Source organism: Sinohyriopsis cumingii, chromosome 4 (genome assembly GCF_028554795.1).
Source record: "Sinohyriopsis cumingii isolate HCF-2022 chromosome 4, ASM2855479v2, whole genome shotgun sequence".
Classification (NCBI taxonomy): domain Eukaryota; kingdom Metazoa; phylum Mollusca; class Bivalvia; order Unionida; family Unionidae; genus Sinohyriopsis; species Sinohyriopsis cumingii.
This window is the reverse complement of record NC_142964.1, coordinates 136,811,878-136,830,473: the sequence shown is the minus strand read 5'-3', so window position 1 is coordinate 136,830,473 and position 18,596 is coordinate 136,811,878. Positions and strand designations below refer to the sequence as shown.

At 33.1% G+C, this 18,596-nt stretch overlaps 1 protein-coding gene across 1 annotated transcript; it reads left to right on the top strand.

Moving 5' to 3' along the window:
* The first annotated feature begins 1,141 nt into the window (after positions 1-1,141).
* LOC149802154 (retina and anterior neural fold homeobox protein 2-like) lies at positions 1,142-17,381 on the top strand. Its single transcript, XM_089954394.1, has 3 exons — positions 1,142-1,358; positions 7,132-7,367; positions 15,881-17,381. The coding sequence occupies exons 1-3, from the start codon at positions 1,142-1,144 to the stop codon at positions 16,313-16,315; spliced, it is 888 nt and encodes a 295-aa protein (XP_089810520.1). The 3' UTR covers positions 16,316-17,381.
* Positions 17,382-18,596: the final 1,215 nt, after the last annotated feature.

The following is an 18,596-nucleotide window of genomic DNA, read 5'->3' as shown; positions in this document are numbered from 1 at the left end:
TAAAGGACCTTTAATATTTATTTTTAAAAATCTGCATAGCTAGCAACACCTCTGACTGGCAGAATTACAGTGCTGTTTATTAAAGGCAAGCCTCAATTAATCTTGTAAATATTTATTTGGCTGTCTTCTAACTATAACCTATCCACGTTTTGTTGTCACTCTATTTCACATCTTTTTTTTAGGGAATTAAAATGTACATGTGACAGGTTCTATTTGGATGAACTCAAGCATGAGTAGACTGTCTTTAGAACGCGACGACATTGTTCGATTGGATAAGACCCTACAACAGTGTACCCGCCTAGCTCCTGACAAAGGTATGCTACGTCAGTTCGAAGTGGCGGTGATTTGTCAAATTACAAAAGACTTGTGGCCAAATAATGCATTTTTCAAGAATCCACCTCTAAGTCAGATTAGTGCAAATTAGCGCCTCGTGTCGTCAGAATCGGATTACCCAAAGAAGGGGAACATAAATTTCATTATCTGTCACATATTAGTCCGGTGTTCTCACGAAAGGAAATCTGGAGAAGCGAGAGATAATCCGTCAATACACGAACATACATACTCATGCCATGCCCATGGAGAGATAATTAACTAATATCCAAATTTCCTATGTGACTGCATCTTTTCCCGGTTGTCTTTAAAAACTGTTTTGATTATCTTGTTGTGTCGCACGCTGTCTATTTGAGCATCAAAAGCGACTTGAGGACTAATTCTGTTTGGAATTCTTGCCTTGGACGGAGAGTCTGTGGATTCCAATGGAAATGTTTAACTAGTTAACATGATGTATTGACGCATTTGCAGATGAACCTAAACAGTGGTCGTTTCTCGCTCATTTCAAAACTTATACTTTTCTCTTACATCTAAATATACGTTGACCACAATCTACAAGAGTAAGCACAATTGATTATGTTCAGCGTAATTATATTCAGGAACAAATAGTTTAATAGATATTATTCTTTGAGGTTTTAAAGCCTTTTGTGTTCTTTTTTTAAACAACTGTCTACTTTGGCGTTGCTAAAGAGTTAGTGCAACATATTTTTGTGTAGCAGGAATATATCTTGAGAGGTAAACTTTAAAAGCAGGAGGCCATAATTTATTTCAATATTACTAAAGTCTTCAAAAAAAAAAAATTCAATTTTAAATGGCCACAACTGCAGCAATTCATGGACAAACTCCGTTTCACAGCATTGACGCCATACTTGGCCTTAGGGAGGCCGCTTACTATAATCAAAGCTGTATGAAAGCGGACATCAGGATCTTCCACAGAGCACCAGAAGATGCAATGAGAACTATGGACATTCCGGAAAACATCACCGAAACTAAACATCAGGGACAAAAATCTGCGAAGGTTGCGAATGGTGGGTAATTATATATATTCATATATGAATATTTTGCAGGTTTTTTTTGTGAAACTGACAGGTTGTATTTATTTTAGGAAGGATATTGGTTATACAGCTTGGCACAGTTAGGCAAATCTTATCACCATCCTTTTGAACGTATACATGGTAATTGGTATATTTATTTTACAACTTCTTAAAAAGTTTTAAGTTCCTTTACGGTTTTCATTTTTTAAATTTATTAATTACACCCCAAAGTGTGTTATTTATTAAACTCATATTATAGTCTGACCGTTTTTATTTGTCCTTTGAAAGTGCAATTTGAAAGAGTCACATGGCTTCAGTTGAATTAAGCTTTACATGGTAATGACAAAGTTGCAAAAGCCGGAGTTTAGAACTTTTACTTCTGATATTAACTACTTCAGGCATATACATTCTCAGATTTTTCAGAACATACGAGTGTCACAGTAAATTCGTATTGATAAAATTTACTTGGATATGATGTGTTATGTGATTTGGATTTTTAACGTAGCTATAACAATGTTTCAGTCATATTTCTACGATGTCTGCAATATGGCAGTTTATAGTGATGTCTAGCACTGGGGCATCATGCTGCAGACATGTAGCATGATGTCCCACCCAGTCACATTATCCTGACACCAGACCGACCAGTCCTAACACTATACTCTCAATGCTGAGCGCCAAGCGAGGCAGCTGTTAGTACCATTTTTGTAAGTCTTTTTTATAACTCGGCCGGGGATCGAACCCACGACCTCCCGCATCCGAGGCGGTCCAGTGCTTGGAAGCATCATTGTTCAACTTGTGACATGTCGTTCGTTAGTAATGTATGTAGGTTTATGCATGGCAATCCTGCCCACATTTACTTTTCTTGGACTCATGATAACATATTGTAAACAATTTCTCGTTTTTATTTATTGTTATTTTTCTTTCTTCTAGTTATTGCTCATGCTCTCTCTCTCTCTCTCTCTCTCTCTCTCTCTCTCTCTCTCTCTCGCTCTCTCTCTCTTCCTATGTTATATATATAATTTCCTTTATTCATTCTATCTTTAACATACCTCTGCAAGAAGTGGAATTACTTAAACTTTATATGCATTTGCCTGATTTATGAGATCAATACAGGTTTCAAATTATTTTTGTTAATCTTAGAACCATTTATTTTGCAAAAATTATATTAGTTCAAATAAAGCACTTATAAGCCTATATTGGAAAAAATGTAACAGTGGCTTTGTAGTAAAAATATATATAATATGTATTTGTGCGAAACTAATAAAATACTTAGGTATGGGCAGTTAAAGGGCGGTTATATGCAAGTTCTCCTATCATTTGTCCGTTCTGCGGCTGTTTACTGTATTCAATAATCATTACATGAATTCAGTCTTAGATGATACATATTTTCGAACCAGTCTGACTGAATTTGGATCCATTCCACAAAGATGAAAAGAACACAAAACCGGCTGTGAATCAAATAAATGATTACCATTTGAAAATCTTTTGTTTTGTTTCAATTAGTTGTTGTGCATTGTATGATAAATTAAATGTTAATCAGTTAAATCAATTATTTTTTCATATTAACATAAAGTATCTTCGGACATATACAAACTATGTGTGTTCCATTTACTTACTTACTAAAATATCTATGATTTTGTTATTCTCTCATATCCACAATGTATTCTCTCTCTCTCTCTCTCTCTTTCTCTCTCTCTCTCTCTCTCTCTCTCTCTCTCTCTCTCTCTCTCTCTCTCTCTCTTATTTCTTTCTTTTAAATCTTTTCTTTGGCCCTAAGTATTAGCTTCTCTCTCTCTCTCTCTCTCTCTCTCTCTCATCAAAGTTGCATAATTTGAGGAATTAATTTCTTTTGGTATTTGGCACGTTTATCTTTAAAACTTTTATAATTGTCTGCTTTAGCAGAGTGAAACATATCCATCGTCAATATGATGTGCTAAAGATTTTACCAGTAAGATGTCAGGCGCAGGGGAGGGGATACATTATATGACGAAATGAAATCATAAAAAATGTTAGAATAAGGTTATATAATTTCTCAAATGTTTGCAGTCATACTTTAATGGCAAATGAGTTTTACACTGAGACCTGACTACTTTAAAGGTCAGTCAAATAAAAATTAGTATCGGTTCAAAATCCTATATTGTTTCAGGCACTTTTGTTCGAATGATGACGGTATCCCATAATGAGGTAAACTTTCGCAGTAATTTGATGAAACTACTTAAAGCCACAATATTAGTTTTTAATTTTATGTTGCTAATTTTTTCTCTGACGCGTGCATTACTCTGGAGGTTGTAAGGTTATACAACGTTTTCTTGTCAGTGACAAAAGCAAAGCTAATACTTAGGGCAAAGAAAAGATTAAAAAGAAAGAAATAAGATAAATATAAAATAAAGTATAAAGGAAATGGGATAACAAATAAAACTGGAAAAGGGGTCTTAGAAATCAATTAATAAAATAAAAACTATATTTGGTTACGCAGTGTAAATTATACCTATGTATATCAGTCATAACTGATACACGGATTGTTTGTGATTAGTAACGTAATAACTAAATAGTAATTACATCGCTTGTTTTTTTCTCCCCCAATGATTATATATAGAAAGGTTGATGTTTTAATAGTTACTGTTGATAAGTAGACAGTTACATTCGTCATATGACATATGAAAAAGAATACAAGCATTCTAACTGGTGATTATGCATTAGTAGTACAAGTAACAGTTGTATACTTAGCTGTTGTTGCTGGTGATGTTTTAATTTGTTATTGTTGTATAGTGATGCTGGAAGCAAAGAGAAAAAAACTTCATAACCACGACGAAGATTTATATTTTGAAAATATTAAAAGCTATAAAAAAAATAAACTAAAACGACTAAACAGAAAATAAATGTAATGTTCTATAACGAACAGTGGCGGTAATTGGGTCGAATTTCTTCTGTACAAATATTTTACTAATGAAAAGATCGAGAAAGGTCTGTAAGGTTAGGTAAACATATTGGCCTCATTTGATGTTTTGGGTTGTTTACTTTAGATTGTCAGAGGCACTGAGTCATCAACGTCTTAAATACAAATAATTTTTATACAAAATCCAAATAAATTATTTTGTCTGCTATAGAGATAATCATTATAGTGTTGGGGAATATTTGGCTTAATGTGACACCACTACTAAATAATGAGTTATTATTTATATCGTCCAGTCGCCATTCTGTATTCAATTAATATAATTATTGAAGGGCGTCAAGACTAGGATTTCTACTTATGCGTTAACCCGTTGCCTATTTACTTTGGTTTGACCATAGCGAGAAATAATTGAAATCTCTTAAAATTTGTGTATTTCAATCATTGTTTGGATATGGGATTATCAAAGACGTTTTGTACAAGGTAATGCCCATAAAGTGAATTTTACGCTCAACGTTTGACCTTTGAATTGTGCGGTAATGCTATTAAATACACCCATATTTAAATTGCAAATAAAATAATATACCAAGCTTTAGAAATATGGGGCATATATTTGCCTGTTGAAAGCAAATAAATATTTCAGCAATTATATTATAATTTTTTACAGCTGGCAAAAAAATTAAAGTATGACAAGATATAATATCCCAATACTAATGTATGTATGTATGTATGTATGTATGTATGTATGTATGTATGTATGTATGTATGTATGTAAGGACATCAATAAGTAGGTGGGTACTTGTACAATTTCGTAAGTAGGGAGGGGGAAATAAATGAAAAGAAAGAGATAGAGATGTAACTATATGTGTAAATATTCTATATACTACCAAGCTGCATATGTTACTAATCCAGATGCGATGTGCATGCTTGTAATACAAGTGCATAGAATCATGTTCATATATGTTCTACTTTCTATTTGATTTCACTACATAGGTCCAAAATTATGAGTTTATTTTTGTATATTTTGTATATATGTCATGAACTTAGTGGAATAGAGTGAAAGCAAAAAGAGGATTGAAAACAATAGGATTCGTTGCATCGATGTTAGACATGAAATTATCAAACTGATCTCATTCGGATCATTCATTGAAAATCTATCATACTTTGACTACCGTTACCTGCAAAAACGAAATGTAATTGACCATATTCGTATATAGATTGCCATAAATGGACCGTTAGTCAATTGAACGGGTCTTTCATTAGCTCATAAAGTATTATTTGTGTTTTTACAAAGAATTTAGTCATATAAATGCAATTATTATTTTATATGTTGGCCTATTTCGGACACTCAGGAAAGTCGAAACCATCTAACACTGCATCATCTGAATCATCTGACAAATTATCTACTTACAATGTAAATTGCCTCGTCCAACAGCAAATTCATTTTACCTGGCAGTTGAACAGGGGCCCCGAGTGGTCGAGTGGTCTAAAGCGCTCTCCGTTACGGATCAGTGCCATCTCACCTCTCTCTGCGTGGGTTCGAGTCTCGGATTCGGCCAATGTGGGTATGTGAGAAAGCTTGCCAGTAGCTTCTCGAGGGTCGGTGGTTCTTTCTGGTCGCCATGTATAGCATATCGTGTGCTGAAAAATGGCGTTAAACATTACAACAACAACAACTACAACAACAACATTAGGCAGTTGAACATTCCCAAAGAACGGTAACTCTTGTTAAATATATTAGCATGAAGGCCATTGGCTAAGGTTCGGTTCATATTCCTAGAAGAGATCATTTAGTACATGATGGTTACATACATTCACATACGTGCATGCATTCTAACGCACACACATGCAGACACACACACGTACATATATATACTTACATGAAAATATACGTATACATACACACACGACTAACCTGGCTACATTCAAATTTGGCATGCATGTTGAGAAACACGATCTAATAAGAAAATGCTTGAAATTGTGTGTGTCTGGCGAATTCATGTAAGATACGTTAAGAAAATGCTTGAAATTGTGTATGTCTGGCGAATTAATGTAAGATACGTTTAGAAAATGCTTGAAATTGTGTATGTCTGGCGAATTCATGTAAGATACGTTAAGAAAATGCTTGAAATTGCGAATGTCTGGCGAATTCATGTACGATACGTTAATAAAATGGTTGAAATTGTGTATGTCTGGCGAATTCATGTAAGATACGTTAATAAAATGGTTGAAATTGTGTATGTCTGGCGAATTCATGTAAGATACGTCAAGAAAATGCTTGAAATTGTGTATGTCTGGCGAATTCATGTAAGGTACGTAAGGAAAATACTCGAAATTACGTATGTCTGGCGAATTCATGTATGATACGTAAAGGAAATTTTTTATTTTTGGCAAATTCATGTAACATACAATACAAAAATGCTTTAAAGTTTTGCTTTTGCTAGTGAATTCATGTATTTACAATTGTTGAAATTGGAGTCTGAGTTTATATTTCTGTTTTCAAATCGTACATGATGCATTGGATCTTGTTTTGCGGAATGTGTTGCTGATAAAGTAAAGTCGTACCAATGTGCATTTGCATCGTATCGAGAATAAGTTTTGAGCTTATCTTCCCTAATAGATAAAGTTTAAGACAGTTTCCGGAGATTTGCAAGCTTAACCTTTACTGGTGTAATTGCTCTTTTGATTTGGCATATAAATTCAGAGAACATGGATAAGACGTTTGTAAACAAAAATTGAAATTGTCCTTTCTTTCCAATAGACAGTCCATTTATCTGTCTATTCTTAGTCAGCCATTATAAAACTATCTCACTGCTATTTGTTTTAAAAGTCTGTTTAATTACTTGATTTTTTAAAAACATTTTTTTTTTACATCAGGCGGGTCTAAAGAGCCCAAAACGCAAGTGAGAGAAAACAATCGTGGTGCTCAACTGGACAAGTCCCCGGATGGTAGTGATCAAGAAAGCCGGAAGAAATCACGTCGCAACAGGACTACGTTTACCACCTATCAGCTTCACGAGTTGGAGAGAGCTTTTGAAAAATCACATTATCCGGATGTATACAGTCGAGAGGAGCTGGCTTTGAAGATTAATTTACCCGAAGTAAGGGTTCAGGTATGTACCAGGATGTTTTTCCACCATCTCTCACAGTGGATCATCTCACCCTAATATCCATTATCTCTCGCAGTGGGTTGTCTCACCCTAATGGTAGGATGACGCAATACCCATATCACTAAATATGGCGGTTAAATTCCACCAATAGAAGATGATGCACATCTTACTTTTTATTCTATACCATCAAAACTTTTATCCATTAATAAATTTTAAAAAAAATTGTATTACAGAGTTGTTACATGTTGAACAATTTTATTGAAACATGTTGGCAAAAATCTGGGAAGACCATTTTTTTTTTTTACCGCCATTGCGCAGAAGGCTGAAGACATTCCAGTATAACACGCATGTACAGTATTTGTGTTCACAACGTTGCCATCAAAACGAAGTAGCGCACTTGAGCTAACATTTTTTGTCATGATCTTTGCACATTATTTAGATTTAACCCTTCTACTGTTCTAAAGCTAAGAAAAGAAATCTATTGAAGAAGATCATCAACAACTATTTCATGGAGACGATGTTAAGTTTTGCGATTGAAATTTCCCCGGGGTTAAAACAACTGAGCGGCAGCCATTTAATTCAAGTTGAATTAAACATGGCTACGGTTTCACAATTTTTTTCTTCTAAATATCTCCCTTGAAATAATTATTGTATTTTTTTAAAACTTTTGTTTTTGTTTTGTTTTTATTATAGAACTTTTGACAATATTTACATTTTTGTCAGTGTTGGATAGAGATGGTAGAAAATATGAAAAATACAAATTGAGAATTGTATATGCGGAAAACTTTATATGCGTGACATAAACTTAGATCCGATGTTCATACTAAAGGCGATTCTTCTCAGAGACAAAAAATTATGATTTTTAAATTAATTTTTAAGTATTGTGACTACATCTTATTCCGGTACGTAAGTAAATGTTCAGTGAAAACTTAATTACTAAAAGCCATTTAATAAGAACAATATTTTAAAATTTCAAATGGAGGAAGAAATGTTAATTTAAGCAAAACTGTGGCATGGTGCCATTTTGTCCTCTCCAAAAGTCATACAAAACGTATTTTCATACAAGCAACTTCAGAAGTCATTGGTATTTAAGCAGTCATGAGTTAATTCAGTTTCTCACAACTTTTTTTAAAATAACTACTGCCATCGTTATGAATAGGAATACACAAAACTTAAAGTTATGCAATTTATATTCTAAACATTTAGAACAATGACATAAGCAAGTTGATTTAAATATTTAATAATACTGGAGACGCATTTCAAAAAAAGGAGAAAAAAAACAAAACATTTCAATAATAGATCGCCTGTAACGGTTTAAGTGCATCCTTGGCAAATACATTATGATGATCCTGTGGTATTTTAACATAATATTTCTTTTTCCACGAAGTAATTAACTAGTTTATTTATACACAAATTAAAAATATATTTAAAAAATATCGGAATATATGAGGAAAGCGAACTATATATTTCTAACACGAAAGGTTGACACTTATTACGTAACGGCGTTTCAGCATGTGTAGCCAAGATCAAAATATTCTTAAGCAAATGCCATTTCAGAGGAACTCATGACACGAATCGTAATAGTTATATATTTGGGACTTTTTGGGACTTAGTCAGCAAACACTTACTATTATTTAACGATCTCGTTTGAAATATCTAATTTAAAAGGAGCACACGTGTAATATTATGTTTATCACACATGTAATATTATGTTTATCACTCGATGTTAGTGGCATACCTTGATCATTGCAATCCTTTAAAAAACTACACATGTATTTCACCATTTAATACATGGACAAATAAACGGATTTAAAGCGACGTCACGTTAAGAACGTCACATTAAGAACGCAGTCTTGCAAAAACAGATTACCACAATGTCAGAAAATCACTGTGTATCATGCGAGCGTGAAAAACTTGTTTAATCATGACGAAAAAGAAAATATAAGTTCACTGGATAATGTATAAACAGAAAATGAAAATGTTTATTGTTTAAATATTCTAGCTTCTTTTGTGGATTTTATTATTATATGTCTAGTTTTATTTCTGTTGTCGTTTCTTATTTTTAAAATATCTTCTGACAAATAATTTTTTAAAAATGTTTTTAACTTTTGATGCTTTGTGATCTTTTCCACGAACTTTTAGACATAAATTTTGCTAATCTCAAATGGTTAACAGCAGACACTATTCAACTTCTATTTTTCACAAAGTTATTTGAATAATCCTTAGTTTGACTAAGTATCTTATTTTGTCCCGAAACTGAGATTTATAAATATTTACTCTCGTATAGTTGGTAATAATGCATTTTCACACTGAACATCTTTGCAATGATTGAAGATTATAATTAATAACCTTTAATTTTAATGAAAACCTGGGTTCTTTCCAAAATTTACTAATTCGAACAGACTTCTTTTATCGACAATAAAATGATTCACATATATACATTTTTCAAACTATAACCTGTTTATTATTTTATTGGTACCATCTCTTCTTCTGACATATGTCCCCATAGTGTCCGCAGTATCCGAAGCAAAATACAGAGAAATCTCAATTAGAGGAGAACTTTTATGAAAAATTTATTTTACGTTATCCAGACATGAAATCTGTTCGTACCATCTGCAATATTTCGACTTTGCAATCTACCTAGATACAGTGTAATTAAACATTATTTGTACAAAAATAATTATCCAAGTGTTTTTACACTTGTTCATTCAGTTCTATTGAACTCTTTTAGTTTGATCTGATTTTAGTCTAATTAGAATACAGTATAAACGTTTTGAAAACAAAAAAACAAAAAAAACAAAACAAAAAAAACCCCTAAAACTTCGTCCATTGTCTAACACTGTCTCTTAGAAATCAATAATAGCAAATATAAGCATCATAATTAAAGTCTCTACGAAATCATTATAGGCTAAAATTAAAACAAATAGCGTGGTTAAAGTTACAATCGTGAATGCAACACATCGCTGCGTATGTCAGAAAATTAGACGGTTCATTACAGCGTCATTTGCTATAGTGTGTACTTCAAATCTCGGGTAATGGAAAAATATAACAGATTTTTACAATCAAATAGAAGTATCGAACAATTTGGCCCTTTGTTCGACAAATTGACAATGTAATCACAATCAGATCAAATTGCGTTTTCAAGCTCATTTTGTGTTCCGCCCCTCTTATGTCTGTGTTTCAGGAGTACTTGACAAAACACTCTTCTGTCGGGACGCGACTAAATAAAACCAAATAAATTAGTCGTCCAACGAGCTAATGGTCTCGTAGTGATTCTCTTTAAATCCTTGTTAGCTACTGTGCTAGAACTCGCTTCTAATCGACGACACTCGTCACATATGATCAACCGAGCCCATAATTGATTCTTATACGGTAATTTGTTAAAGAGGCGAAGATAATGAAATTTATTTTGTTCATCATCACTACTAAATTAAAGCCGGCGTTATGGGGTCCAACCTTATATGCCCAGTAAAGCCTGTAATTGACCCAGCTTGATATGCTAAACAATTTTATACACGGTGGATAAACTCGAAAAGCACAGCTGCCGCGGCAGGCCTCGGGATACGACATCCACTGGAGAAGGAGGGGGAGGGGTCCACTAACAAGCATATAAAAGGTACTAGGGTATAATTAGTTATTCAGAGGCAAACAAGAGGAAAATAACTCTCTTCTCGAGAGTTCATTATGGGCCTAAAAGAGACTGTTGGCAGACTCATTTAAAATTATCCTTTTTATATTAGAAACACCTCGGGCCAAGTCAGCTTCAATTAAAATATTTCTGAATTCATTTATGAAAGTTGACCATTCATTATAGCCATATCGCAGTACTAATTGTACAAGGAATATTCATTTAAAGTTTTGAAAAAACCATTTGATACTTCAGGCAGATTATCATCTTTTACAACATCCTGTAACGGGATATACTGTGGATTAAATAGAATTCACATTTGCCAATTTATGCATATACAGGTTTAATTTGTGAACATCTTTTCTTTGTTTCACTGTACAAATTAAAAGTATTACCTATCAACAGAAAGTTTGATGTGACAAAATGTAAACTGTTTGACTAACTGTGATTTTTTTAAATATATTTTTTAAGATAAAAATAGAATTTTCATCTTGCCTTTGATAAGGCAAATTAATAGAAACAGACATCTAACAGTTTATCAGCAAAGAAGGCACAATAATCAAAACTTAAACTATGTATGGCTGAAAGTTTTAGAATTCTGGACTCAAGAATGTTGTTTTGAATTGTGTTTTAGAATATTACGAATATTTTCGGTATGGTAACTCGAAGCTTTCTTAAATAAATCCAATGATGGGCCATCGCTTACATTTTGTGTTCAAACAAACGAGTAATTGTTTTTCGGCACATGAATGGCTTCATAACAAATCGTATAATTCAATCCAATTTTGTACTAAAAGGAAAGTAACATGTTTAGAATTTCACAAATTACATTTATTTTTTAACAGACTACAGCGGTCAAATGATGCTGTCAGTAGTAAACTATTATGGTATAAATATAGACAATGACAAGGTGAGCAGTTGTAGGTATTTTTTTTTCTTTGAAATTTAGTTGTTCACTAAATTTATCTGTTCTTCTAAACTCTTAAAGTATCCTTACGCTTTGATCCCTAGCTTGTAAGTCGCGTCCAACAGCAAACTGCACAAACCCATGTCTGCCGTCGTATAATGCATTTCCGGATCAAGATCGATGCATTTTCTTTGGAGTAATTAGTAGATCACGATATCATAGAATCTAATCTGGCAGGACATTATGAGACGGCAGGTTAGGGTCTGTGTTGTTTGTAGTTGGTCTCAAGTTACAAGCAAGTATAAACGGTACTAGAATTTATTGTGTCAAATGCAACGTTTTTATTTTCAATCCGAATAATTAATATAATTAATTAATGTAGATATTGACCCGAATATTTTACCAGATCGATTCTTTTCCATAAATATTAAAGCGAGAAAAGATGGTGTTGATATAAAAGGCGAGAATTTGAATGATCTATCGGATCAGCGTTAACAGAAGCATAAAGGACTTGGCTTAAATATTTGTTTTTATGTTTGGACAGGATTAGTAACTTTTCAAGAATTAGTACAGTTTTAAATTATCAGGTATAAATGTTGCAATACTTCTACTACTACTATATACTACTACTACCACTAATGTTGTTGCTGCTGGTACTACTACTACTTCAACAACTACGAATAATAACAATCTTATTATTATTATTATTAGTATTATTATTATTATTATTATTATTATTATTATTATTATTGTTGTTGTTGGTGGTGGTGGTGTTGGTGTTGTTGTTGAATTCATTTTCGATGATAAGTGTACAAATTTGACACATTTTTATCTCATAGCAAATACTTTCTTATCTTCCCGTGTTACCTCTGATTGGCAAGTTCCCCACTGTAAGCTATAATATAAATTGTAAGAATAGTAATTATATAATATAAATTGTAGGCATAGTAATTATATAATATAAATTGTAAGCATAGTAATTATATAATATAAATTGTAAGCATAGTATAATATAAATTGTAAACATAGTAATTATATAACATAAATTGTAAACTTAGTAATCATATAACATAAATTGTAAGCATATTAATTATATAATACAAATTGTAAGCATAGTAATTATATATTATAAAATCACTATCTCCCAACAATTCTAAGAATCCTTTGAATTCAATTTTATTCCAGCTTGTCCGCTATATGGAGAAATACGAAGAAAATATTTACCCAACCCTGTATATATAAAAATCCAACTTTACAAAAATTTATGTCTTTTATACAAAATAATGCCAGCACAATTTTGATGACTAACTTAGCAATATATACTATAAAAGTGTTAAAGATCAGAGAAACCGTTTTATCAATGACTCCTGCTACATAACTTCTAGATCAATATCAAAAACTTGCTCCATGCAGGTTCTAGGGTTCCTATATATTCGTTTGTGTGATTACTGTGTAATATGTACATTTATCTCGTTCAATTAGAAAAATACAATAACTATCACGTTCATGTATATCACTTCCAATATATACGATACTCTTTTGTTACGCACTAAAACAATTATTGTACCGCATAAAGTATGGATAAACTTCATGGGCTTGTATTACAAATGAACACAATTATTATTATTATTATTATTATTATTATTATTATTATTATTATTATTATTAGAGTAAATCTTGAAAGTAAACAAAATTGAAAAATGTCGATCTAACCATTGTTAAACGTTTATCACTCGAACAGAGACAAGTTCTGATGGTAAACTACTTAAAATATATTGTTTAAATCTTAAATTAATTTATCTGAGGGAACATCAGCAACATTCATATACTAATGGTGTAAACAAATTTAATAAAAGAGGTTAAAAACACGTGGCAATACAGAAATAATCTCTGTTCTATTCCAGTATCGAAGTTAGCTTGAATCATTGTTGTGACCTAAAACGCCTAACAAGTTGTTAAACATTTCTATCCGAGATTATTTTCCACATATTTGCTATTGGATTGCTTTAAAGACAGACCAAAAACAGTAGTTGGAATGGTATCGGGGAGACCTGAAAATAAATAAATAACTGGAATGTATTAGGGGGACATACAAAATATATAAATATATATTTTTTAAATAAAAGCTCTTGTAATGTAACCTCTGATTGATACTGATCATTTTCTCTAGAAATACAGCACGTACGTACGTGTGTATGTATGTATGTATGTATGTATGTATGTATGTATGTATGTATGTATGTATGTATGTATGTATGTATGCATGCATGCATGCAGGTAGGTAGGTAGGTAGGTAGGTAGGTAGGTAAGTAGGTATGTATGTATGTATGTATGTATGTATGTATGTATGTATGCATGCATGCATGCAGGTAGGTAGGTAGGTAGGTAGGTAGGTAGGTAGGTAAGTAGGTATGTATGTATGTATGTATGTATGTATGTATGTATGTATGTATGTGTGTGTTTATGTATGTGTGTGTATGTATGTATGTATGTATGTATGTATGTATGTATGCATGTTAGGTCTGTTATTTGTGGTAAATAATTTAACTCGATCATATCGAAACATCACGTTATTATTAGTAGTAGTAGTAGTAGTATCAGTAGTAGAACTAGTAGTAATAGCAGCAGCAGCAGCAGTAGTAGTGGTAGCTGTAGTAGTAGTAGTATTACGAGAAAGAGAACCATGCTATCCAAAATACAAAATAATAATCATATATTTGTAACCATATTATCCAAAAATGCAGAATGATAATCACATATTTATAACTATTTTATCCAAAATACAGACTAATGATCCCATATTTATAACCTTGCACCCAAGCATCAGAAATCGAAAAAGATATAGAACTTGCAAAACATATCGCTAAATCTGTAGAATTTGATGCATAAGATTGTAGTAGTAGTAGTAGTAGTAGTAGTAGTACTAGTAGTAGTACTAGTAGTAGTAGTAATACTAGTAGTAGTAGTACGAGTAGTAGTAGTAGTAGTAGTAGTAGTAATAATAATAATAATAATAATAATAATAATAATAATAATGTGTGATTTTGATTATTAACGTAGCTTTAACCATTTTTTACTCATACCGCTACGATGTCTGCAGTGTGACAGTTTATAGTAATGTCTAGCACTGGGGCATCATGCCGCAGACATGAAGTGTGATGTCCCACCCAGTCACATTATCCTAACACTAGGCCGACCAGTCCTAACACTAACCTCTTAATACTGAGCGCCAAGCGAGGCAGTTGTTAGTACCATTTTTGTAAGTCTTTGGTATGACTCGGCCGGGGATCGAACCCACGACCACCCACATCCGAGGCGGACGCTCTAGCCACTCGGGCACCGGAGCGGTCGAATAATAATAATAATAATAATAATGATAATAATAATAATAACGATAGTCATCATCATCATCATCATCATCATCATCATCATCACCATCATCAAAGCTATATGATATTATTCAATAGAAGTTACCATGTCTAGTTCTGAATTTCTAACATGGGTCTCTTTATTGCCGAAATGCACAATATTATAGGCGAGAACATTATACACAAAACAAGACCTAATACAAGGATACAAACTACAATTAAATACCAAACAAGACCGTCGGGAATTAGATATTTCATTGTCTCCTAACTTATACAGAATGCTATAAACTCAACAAAACCAAACATACATGTGAATAAAGCTCCCTCCCAAAAATGGATTAAGATAATATTAAGACAAGCTATTTAGTAGATGGCTGCGTACATATTTCATATTCTATTGATTTTCCCATGAGCTTCTTCTTATCCTTCTTCATTTGTTTTCCTTTTCGAAGAATAGCAACGCCGGTGTTACTAGTAATAGTAGTAGTGTTGATGATGGAAGTAGAGCTGAAACGATATTTCAGTATATAGTTACTTTTCCATTGGTCCAAAGTCATCCATTAGCATGTGTTCTTCTTAAGACTGTAATCAATGTCTACAATCTTCTTATTAGGTCTGGTTCCAGAACAGACGAGCGAAATGGAGAAGACAGGAAAAGCTGGAGACGGCCAGCCTCAAACTGGGTGAATCATTTCCACTTTCGGCATTATCGTCAAGAACCACAAATCCCATCGGGAGCCCTCTTTCTCTCGACCATTGGATGACGTCATCGCTTCCAGGTTCATGCAGACTAAGTCCTGTCTCAATACCATCTATAGTGACTTCGTCTCCCGGAAATGCGTCATCGTACACGTCCTTTTTTACCTCTCCTGCATTCGGTTCGTCAGCTGCATTCAACTCGTCTGCTCAGATGAATCCTTCCTGGCAGTCGCTTCTCGGTGGCATGGGCAGATTTGAAGAACAGGACCCGCGAAACTCCAGCATCGCTTCACTACGTCTCAGAGCGAAGGAGCACATGGAGCATTTGGAAAGAAAATATCATGGATAAAGCAAGACATATTTTGACTGAACTTATTTTATACTTCAGAAACAATGCATGTTTCAGTATCATTTTTGAACAACGTATTTCAGACCCGTGTGTGATGTGACGATGTAGATATTTCTTAACTAGAATAATAGAGTTTTAGGTTTCACATTAAGAACTAGGGCATCAGAAATTTGACCTTATGCTTTTCACGCGTCAGTCAAAATATACGTCCTTCCGTCATTAAGTGTGTTGGTACCTCTCGTGAAAAGTCTGGGACTTAGATAACAGTTTCAAGGTTCAGAATGCTCATTAGAGTTAGCTCCCATATGCGCGCGTATTATATTTTAGCGATTTATTTTAAACAGTCCCGGAGATCACGAAGCTTGGATTAGTATACGCTAAACTGAGATTCCAATCTGAAACAATGAAAAGTGACTTTACAAAATGTAATATCGGTCGTGACTGGTGGACGCAAAGTCACGATCTCAAGCTCAAGCTTACACATTTTTTGATCAGCAGGCCACGATTTAACTGGGCTAAATTATATCATAGACAATTAAAACTGCTCCATAGTATCGGCACCATCGAGTGAGAAAAATGTATTAAAAGCTTGAATGTCAAGTCATATTTGTATCTTTCATTCAATTCAAAATGTTATCAACAGGTATCGGAAAACTTACTAATGGTTACTGCTGATGTGTGTGCGTGAGTGTAGGTGTATGTGTGTGTTGTCCATTAGAAATAATTTTGATAATTACAATCAAAGAATTTCATCACACATATTGATGTTCAGTTAGTTCAGTAGTAAGCATATCAACCTGTCTTGTACGAAATCCACATTCGAATCCCACTCTGAGCTAATTATTTTTTATTTATTTATTTCTGAGTATGTGGTTTCGTATTCTGAATTAGGAAAGATAATTGTGTCACTAATCATATTTTCTATGTGGATGCACACAAATTACACTCGAAGAAGAACAGCGGACATCACCATCAGAAATCTATTACTTCAAGCTGGTCTTCACTTGAACTTGCCAAGTTCAAATAACAAGGAAATTCTTCTTAGTGAAAAATGGATATGTTTGGATGAAACTATATTCGTACCCAAAGATTAAATATCACCGGTAATCACTAAAGACAAGGAAATCTCTCTCTCTCTCTCTCTCTCTCTCTCTCTCTCTCTCTCTCTCTCTCTCTCTCTATATATATATATATATATATATATATATATATATATATATATATATATATATATATATATATATATATATATATATATATATATATATATATATATATATATATATATATATATATATATATATTTCTTGGGCCTCTGCTTACTCCCCCTTGCCCCAGGTCTTTGTACCTTACCTTTGTTGTAGGAAAGAAACCACTTTGTAAATTGTGACAAAAAACATAATGTACATCAAGCAATACATTGTGTTCCTAAACTAAATGGCCACAGTTCCCATTAATTTGATTTCTATTTAGGAGTGATTACTGAAGCATAGCAACGTAAAGTAAATTACCTACCTATTGATAAAGAAATTTACAAACTTATTGCCGAAAGACGCAGATTTTTCTTATTATTTGTTCTTCGAAAGACAATTATTCTATGACTCGACGCTGACTGGCATAGCTGTAACAGGGACTATTGCAAAGACGTCATAGAACATGTCATGAGCTGCAACGTAATTACTCTGAGAATAAAATGTTCAAAACTGTCATTGATAGCACTACTCCATGTGACATCGATATAAGTACTCTTTATATCACTGATGTAACTACTCCATCTGTCATTGATACAACTACTCCATCTGTCACTGATAAAACAACTCCATATATCATTGATACAACTACTGTACTCCATATGTCCTGATACAGAGAAGATAATCCTTTTCAGCTGAATTTTATGGCAAACAGAATGTAGAGTAACATTGACAACTGTTAGAACTGAAACCGCAATGTTTCCAATTAAAACTTCGAAATTGAAAGAATGAATTTTCTGAATATGTGCGGAGGTATTCTTTGTATAATGTCTGTTACTCCGCTCCTTTTCCGGAGTATCACGGTGACTTCATTATGCACCGGCCCAGAATTAGCCGGTGCAACCTAGTTAACACTACAAGCTATATCTGTAGGAAATATTTACCTTTCACATTGATATTTATTCAAATTCTACTGGAGTGAGTCTAGATCAGATTTGTTGGCAAGGATAATAATTTTATTCCATTTGTTCATTTTTGTTGTTATTTCCTTCTCCTTTCCTATTGTTGTGATGTTATTCTCTCTTTCCACC

What these genes read in the sequence shown, in the direction of transcription:
- LOC149802154 (XM_089954394.1), top strand. Translation starts at nt 1,142, where the DNA reads ATGGCCACAACTGCAGCAATTCATGGACAAACTCCGTTTCACAGCATT. An exon ending in ATCTGCGAAGGTTGCGAATG is followed by an intron (nt 1,359 to 7,131) that starts GTGGGTAATTAT and finishes TTTTTACATCAG; the next exon opens with GCGGGTCTAAAGAGCCCAAA. An exon ending in TACCCGAAGTAAGGGTTCAG is followed by an intron (nt 7,368 to 15,880) that starts GTATGTACCAGG and finishes TCTTCTTATTAG; the next exon opens with GTCTGGTTCCAGAACAGACG.